Source organism: Ammodytes marinus (genome assembly GCF_949987685.1).
Source record: "Ammodytes marinus genome assembly, chromosome: 24".
Classification (NCBI taxonomy): Eukaryota; Metazoa; Chordata; class Actinopteri; order Uranoscopiformes; family Ammodytidae; genus Ammodytes; species Ammodytes marinus.
In genome coordinates this window covers 12,440,856-12,448,999 of record NC_137228.1, presented here as the reverse complement: position 1 = coordinate 12,448,999, position 8,144 = coordinate 12,440,856, and the positions used below count along the sequence as shown (strand labels likewise).

Here is an 8,144-nt window from a genome sequence, read left to right as displayed (position 1 = left end):
CGAGATGAAATAACATAATTAAAAAGGTTAGTATAAACTTAAAAAAAAAATAACCAGACATAAATAGTGTTCGTATTCCCCCCTTATATAATATGCTTGTATCTGCTGTAAGCTGAGTGGCCTGCACTGACACAGGATCCAGCTGAAAGTGACACACTTACCTTTGGCCTTCCTGAATAATGTATCTGCCGATAGTATAAATGGAGTGATACTGTGTCCTCCCAAAGTACTATCTGATGCATATATCATGGCCGTTCATTCATTAAGATTGGATTATCTGGATTGCCCCTCAGCTCCTTTCTCCGTCTCCCGGTGTATTGATGTTTCCTTTGTAGCTCCGCCTGACTTGTTTCAGGCTCGTAACTCGGCTGCCTTTGTTTATTCTCCACCCTGTAACTAAGCTGTCTATCTCACACCGCTTCCTCTGTCGGGCCCCTTTTACTATCCTCTCCATCAAATGACCGACGCTTCTCTTTCTCTGCCCACGTGAGTTTAACAGGGGGGGACATTTAGCAGTATAAAATGGCAGTATACAATATATACTCAGAGCCACACTTAGAGGCGGAGTCAGCAATCCCAGAGAAGGCTTGTCACAATCACTTTTTGTCAAAATCTGTGAATATCTCCTCACATTCTGCTATGCGTCTTTACTGTGTGTGCACGCTGTTATACAGAGCCAAGGCTCTATAAAGGGGCTTGTTACTAGCTATGGTGGGCCCCCTATGTGTACATACTTTGTTTACAAGCCAGTTTACAGAGCCTACTGTATTATCACCAGATTTTTGTCAGCGAACACACAGTATGGACAGGTAGCTGATCTTGAGGAGATATTCTCTGATTTTGACAGAAAGTGACAACAAGCATACTCCAGAATCGCTGATTCCACCTTTAAAAAACATAGCAGGATGAGAGATCCAGCAGTTGAAATGTGACTCAAAAAGGAAGTAGAGTTATCGTGTTAATTTCCCTTTTCTTGCCAGGAAACGGTGCAGGAAAACACTCCCTAGGAGGCGTTGGTGTTAGAGTGGCTGGTGAAAAGTTAACAATATATCCAGCATCATGGCTTCATGGGCAGGCTAGCGGGAGGGTGGTTTGTTTTTTTGCCTTTCCTTGATTTGTTCAGGGATAATGAGCTTTCCTACCCTATAGGCAGGATGGGTGAGGCAAAAACAGTATTTAATCTGTTTCCTGGAAGCTAGAATAGGTTCACGACATATGAGATCCAAAAAGCACAGCAGATTTGATTTTACCCGTTGGGTTTTGTAAAGGCTTTGGGGTCCCACAGGTTTAATACGTGAAAACATTATTTTCTTCTGACCCAAAACGTAATGTTAAACCCCGCTTTGCCTTGAATTGGGCTTGCATAATGAAAGTGGAAAAAAAAATAGATTACCATAAAGTACTGTTATTAGACCAAATAATATATTTTATTATTCTTGAACACTGAAATCTATGACGATTTAAAGGCTATGCAAATGGTTTATTAATTAACAGCAAAAGTAAGTTCTGTTACATTATAGCTAATCTCTTAAAAGTTGCAAAGCCCCAAAAACCTAAAGTCAAATAACATTACATTTAATTGTGAACTTTTTGTCCAAAGCAAACCTACAATAAGTCATGGTAGAAGATACATGTTCTGTATTAAACCTGTGTAGAAATATACAGTGTAAGATATTGTTCACAAGCAGTCGGTCTCCAGTGTTTTCTTACTATCGACAGCTAGCGAAGGTCTATTATTTGTGATTTTATTGATGTCAAAGAAGGTCCACTTTATAGCCTGTAGGATGGTTTAACTTAAATTAATGCATCATATTTTATAAGTTGTGTATGTCAAATCTTATTATGTGAAGTAACAAATAGCTCTAGGTGTCAAATAAATCTGGTGAAGTAAACAGTACAAGACTTTCTGCTGAGTTGAAGTGGAGCTTAATATAAAATAGCACCTATAAAAATCTACTTCAGTACAAGTCCTAAATGACTTTATTTATTTATTTATTTATTCATTCATTCATTCATTCATTCTTTCGGACAATTCCACACAATACACAATTATCTCTTTCACATCATACATCTTTACTCCACTAGTCTGTACACACTTATGTGGGATTCAGAAAGGGTGGTGCTGTGACAAAGGTACAGTCATCATGGACCGGGCACTTACAAATCCACGTTTTAAAGTCCTGAAACAAGACATTGGAATATGTTACCAAGACATAATTATATGTGTAATCAATTATCGTAAAATAAGTAAATGTCAACAATGTCAAGCACGTTTTCGATGTGTCCAAAAGAACCAAGATTATCCAGGAAACAGAGCAGTAGGGTTGAACCTCACAGAATCAGTAAAACTTTCTACTTTGTCGTCACTCCTTTGGCCTGCTTTTCTGAGCCCACATGTGAGCCTATATCAGCTTCTGTGTATACAAGTAATTACAGGGCATGGGAGAGCGGGGAAAAAAGGTTCCCTCTGAACTATTTTCCTTTTTCTTCCTCCTCCTCTTTCCTCCAGCCTTCCTCCGCCTGCACAGTCCCAAAGAGCCTCCCAGACAGAGAGAGGTTAAAAAACCAACAACTCCTGAATCTCCATCTGCATTTTTCTCCCTTTCTCAGAAGTCCCTCACTTCCTCAGCGTTCCTGGTCCACCACCACCTCCACACTACAATAGAACTTCCCTCCTCAAAGCAGCAGCCCTGAAGGGAAAGAGGCGGAAGGGTGGGGAGTGGGGGAGATACGGTTTCCCTACAACAATGGAAATTCAATCAGGAAATGGAGAGGAGGTTGAAACGAGCGCGGTGTCGGCGACCTCGGGCTTTGTTTCCCGTAGTCCCTGCTCTGGCTCACAGTCACAGGTAGAGGCATCAGACGAGGACCTGAAGGCAGCTAAGAGGATCGAGAGGTTTGACATCCCACTCCAAAGCCTTAAGAGGATGTTTGAGAAGCCCGCTGCCGCCAACACAGTGAGTAACCACCGCTGTGCATTTGAAGGGTCCCCACGGTCACTGAAATTCCTGGAAAAATTATGAAATTTGAAAAAACTTTGGAAAAGGTTTGGAATGAACTGAATCTTTAGGAAAAGTTTTGAATTGACACTTGTTTCCGTTAGTTTAAACCATGTTCATAAAAAATCCATAAACATGTCTAACGTTATACGAAATAGTAAATAGTATTACTATTATATAAAATCTTGCTTGTTTGCTTATCCACAAGAATGTCTGAGTTGTCCGTGTTTAATAATGTATGGCTTTTAAATGACAAATATAACACATGGCTCAAGAGAAAAGTGGTAAGAGTTTGATTATTGAGCTGTACGAATGTGAAACAGGCCTAAATAGAATAGAATCTGATTATGATTATGATTATGGAAATTGGGGGAAATGTCATGAAATAGTTTTAAAATGTGTGGGAACCCTGGCATTTTCTTATTTTGTCTTTGTTTTAGCAATTTTAGTGCAATGAAATTCCACTTTTTTTCAGGTAAACTGAGTGTTTAGCCATTGCACTTCATGTTGAACGTGTAAGGTAGATGGATGGGTTTAATGCAGCTCCACAAATTGAAAAGCTTTTGCAACCTTCAAAAAAAACTTGAAAATGTAAGGCCACGAGCTACTGGTGGCGGCATGACTGTGAGGTTAAGCCTCAGGCAAAATAGATCTAGTTTCCAAGTGGTGAAACTTCACACTAGTTGCAAGCTATGGTTTCTTTGTATGTGATGACTAGTGGCTAGTTCAAGGAGAAAGACTGAAGACATTAGGGGTTGTTGCTTATCTCTTTCTATCTATTTAAAGTTTTTTTCCCAAATTTCGGTAAAAAATAAATAATTCCAGTACTCCTTGCCAAAGAGGAGGGTGGCCTTCTATCTCCCGCTTTGTATTTTCCATCTCAGCTGGCTTCTCCGAGAGGAAAATCTAAGTCTGTTGGAAGTGAAGAGGGTCATTAGGAGAAAACCTCCCATTTACCCTGCCTCTGATGATGAGAGCAAAAGGCCCACATGACCTACTTTTCGCTGCGACATCAAATCTACCCCCTCAGAAAAATTTCCAAGGACAACGAGCCCAATGATGGAGCATGGAAATCTTTTTCCCATCATAGGATCCAAAACTCTGAAAGGCCTGTTTCGGGCAATGTAGTTTTCAGTGTGGCAGTGCCGACTGGTGGCACGGGTACACACCAGCTGCATCTGTGCAGTGCCACAGGGTTGCTGATATTCGACACCCTGTCATTTTAGAATTATTTTGAGTAGCTTTATGGTTAGGCAGCGTTTTAAAAATAACCCTGTAATTGGTACGTGCTGGAAGCAGTGAGAAGTTTCACCATCGGGCCACAGACGTTCTGTTAGAATGGAATCACATCTGGCTCCCAAGATGAAAACATTTCACAGATTACTGTGGTTAATGATCCACAACACTGAAACAAAGAGTCAAACCTGGCTGCTTTGGACGTTCTCTTTTGCCTTTCAGCCCAGCTGTTAAGGCTTATGTATGTCATCAGACATGTGTTTGGGCTACTGTGTTGAGCCATAGCAGTCTCCAGAGATAAGAGCTGATATCATCATGGCTGTTGACCACAAGGGTATGTGTCAGTCTTTGTGTAGTGAGTGTGTGACTTGTTAAAGCTGCTATAGTAAATATATATAAATGAATAATGGATCAAATGGCTCTAATATGAAAAGAGGTCATTAGTTGTGACACACATTTTACACAGACCCAGTTATATGAGGTGTTTTTGCATCTTTCAGGTCATGTTTGATTTTTTCTGGGCACATTTTTGGTTTAGGTGGAGCTCCTCAGCATCTGACTGTGCTAGGATAGAGGGATACGATGGATTGGTTGAATATAACTACTAGCACATAAATGAACATTGACATTGTTGCTAGAAAATAGGAAATGTTTGCTTGTGTAAAGGAATGTTGTTTTGTTGACCCACGCAACTGCAGCATGAATATGTTATATATAACATATTCATGCTGCAGTTGTGTGGGTGTTTGGTTCTGAGGTGTTCTAGTGTTTGGTTTAAGCTTCATAGTTCATATTTAGCACATATTAAGTCGACAGTTGACTTCAAATGTATTAGTATGCAAGGTATGGTAGTGCCCTCACCCTGGCATTAATTCTGCTATCGTCATCATTTGGGGAACCTGATAACATTGTAGATGTTGACCTTTTCCTGTTGACATATAAAAGATAATCAACGTTGCTGCTGAACAAATCATTTCCATTAGATTCAATTTTGACATTTGTATTCTTCTACTTCCAAATTGAACCCTCGTTCATCAGACAGAGGGGGCGAGAGAAAGTTCATTTATTTACATTCTTTTTCAAGAGAACAGCTGTGCAGCTGGTCCAAATGTCTGGAAGTCACATACCGGCATTGCAACACATGCTGTATCTTGGCATTGACTCTAACGAGTGCTTATAGTGACTTCCTATCTTTCCTTGAGAGAGAAAAGCCTATAGTCAGTGTTAATGGAGCGTGCTGGCACTGTTCCCAGACTCCCAGAGAGAGGAGGGGACTAGAGTGATGCAGCCCTTTCCTTACAAAACATGACCTTGTCTCCAGGTCATCTGTAATTCTGAGCTTAATATTTGATGATGCACTGTGTTTTTCTTTGTGCCCCATTTAATTTATTTAAAAAAATGTCATTGGATGGCCAGCCATAACAATGAGTGATGGATTCCCAGGTGGTCGCTCAGCTGAGGCAAGGACAGTCCGCAGATGTGAAGTGATGCAATAACGGTTTATCTCCAGTGCAAATAGCGCAACGCGGCCCAGTACTCGAGGGACACGGGGATTGTGTTTGCAACATCTGTTTGACCTTCTGGTCATGCATTTGGACACAGGGAAGAACACACAAGCACACGCAAAAACAAATACACACATGGTTGGGTGGGGGGGGGGGGGTGGGATATGGGCGGGGTGTGTTTGGGGGAAGAAAAAAGGGGAAAAACTAAATCATTGTACTGTATTTGCTTTGCAAATCTTTTGATGAATAAAAAAACCTTTGAAACAAAACAAATACACACACACACACACACACACACACACACACACACACACACACACACACACACAAATGTTGAGTATCTGACATGCATGCAAATATCCACAAAAAGTAGGTCACAAATCAAGAATGTTGAACATTTGCACTTTAGAAAGCATTCAATTATTCTGTTCTAGCTCATTAAAAATGTTTGGAGCGGGGCCCTCCGGTGGCGTAGTGGATAGAGTGTGTACCATATTGGCTCCGGCTTCGATGCAGTGGTCGTGGGTTCGAGTCCGACCCGTGGACCTTTACTTCAGGTCATCCCCTCTCTCTCTCTCTCTGTCTCCCCATTTCAACTCTGTACTATCTAATAAAGCTTGAAAATGATCAAAATATAATCTTTAAAAATGTTTGGAGCATAAATTAATGGTTGCGTGACTTAAATGTATCAAACCCTCATGACCTGACTTGGCATACATTCAAGTTGTGATGGCCGCTCTAGGCCAGTGGGTGGTAGTGTAGCATCTGTGAGCTTGAGAGAACAAGCTGATGTTAAAAAAACACTGTCACTGTATAAAAATGAAGCATGCGAGATGGAGGATAAATTGTGTGCCGTCAATCAAAGGTTTATCACAGTGAGACAATTACTAATCACCTGGTGCTAATTGGAGTTGATTCTTAATGCCAGGAGGTGTCTGGTGCCTTCTCTCTTGTGTATGAGGCTGTCAGATTATCTGGATTTGCATAATTGGGGGAAATATCTAGTTCTGCTTTGTTAGGTAAATTTAACACAGCATAAGAATTTGAAAGGATTTCATACCATGTGATACAGATTGTTACACCTGGTAACGGTTTAACATGGTTACTTTTTTTAGATAGAGGGCTCATGTGCATTCTGACTCTGAACAAGTTGTCTATGGTCAAATCAGACAGCGGCACAAGAGGACTGAAATGTGACCTTGGTTTTTATTTTCATAACTTCTATGTGTCGCCACTGCCAATGACTCACTCGCATGTTATTTTGGATGTCTGGCTGAATGGACTGGAAAGAGATTGCTAATTTTCTTTCCGTTGCCCAATTTTGTAGCTTTCATAACATGTTTTTTTTAAAAAAAGTCAGCAATCAGTTCAAAAATGGCACCAATTTGAGAATGCATTAGACTTTTTCTGCGACAAAAGATTGGATATTTTTATAGGAATAAAGCCACCTTCCCGTTGTTCAGTAGGAAAAGGATTATTGAGGCAGTTTTTATGTCTGTCCTTGATTACGGTGATGTGGTTTATCGGCATGCATCTCGTTCATGCCTTAAACTCCTAGACTCTGTATTTCATTCTGCTTTGAGATTCATTAAAGGAGATGCTTATGATACACACCATTGTGTTTTATATGAAAAGGTTGGCTGGTCCTCCCTTAAGGAGAGACGTGATGCACATTGGCATATTTTTATATATAAAGCTCTGACTGGAAAGCTACCACTCTATTTGACAGAAATGCTGCTTATTTCAGATGGGCTTTATCAAACCCGCTCAACTGACATGCTCATGTTATATGTTCCCTATGCCCTGTCTGAGCTTGGTAAAACCGCTTTTAGCCATAGTGCCCCTGACTCCTGGAACAGCCTACAACATACAATTAAAATAAATACACTCATAACTGTTAACCAATTTAAAATTATTATTTTTACACTTGTAACTGTTTTAATTAGGCTATTGTCTCTTTCATTCAATTGATCTGAATGTTTTAAATTGTTGTTGTCTGTGTGTGTGTGTGTGTGTAAACTTGTTATGTATTCTCATTGTATATTGTGTATCTGTACAAACTCGACGTCATTGTAAAAGAGGGTCACCCCTCAATTGATCTTTCGAGGTTAAATAAAGGAAAATGAAATACAGTCTGTTTCTATAGTTTTTTTTTCATCTTTCTCTGGCCCATATGCAAAGAAAGTGTACATTTCTGCCTCTCCGCCGTGTTGTAAATGGTACTCTAAAAGTGTCAAACGACATGCTGAAAGACGAGAATGAGACAGCCTTTTGGCTAATGGCCAGCCATTTTCCTCCCCACACAAAATAAAAAATAAAAAAGGGAAATCAATCACTATGCACCGCCGCTCCTAAACGCACTTAATTAAATGTTAAATAAACTAAAAGCCACAATGTGTCTCCG

General features: G+C 40.2%; 1 protein-coding gene across 2 annotated transcripts in view; it reads left to right on the top strand.

The window, feature by feature from the left end:
- The first annotated feature begins 2,553 nt into the window (after positions 1–2,553).
- The window catches only part of xirp2a (xin actin binding repeat containing 2a), a 44,689-nt gene continuing 39,098 nt past the window's right edge, over positions 2,554–8,144 (top strand). For both annotated transcript variants that reach the window (XM_080053254.1, XM_080053253.1), the window contains exon 1: positions 2,554–2,957. In XM_080053254.1, coding sequence (XP_079909380.1) covers positions 2,748–2,957 — 210 coding nt within the window. In that variant the 5' untranslated portion in view covers positions 2,554–2,747. The remainder of the gene's footprint in view (positions 2,958–8,144) is intronic.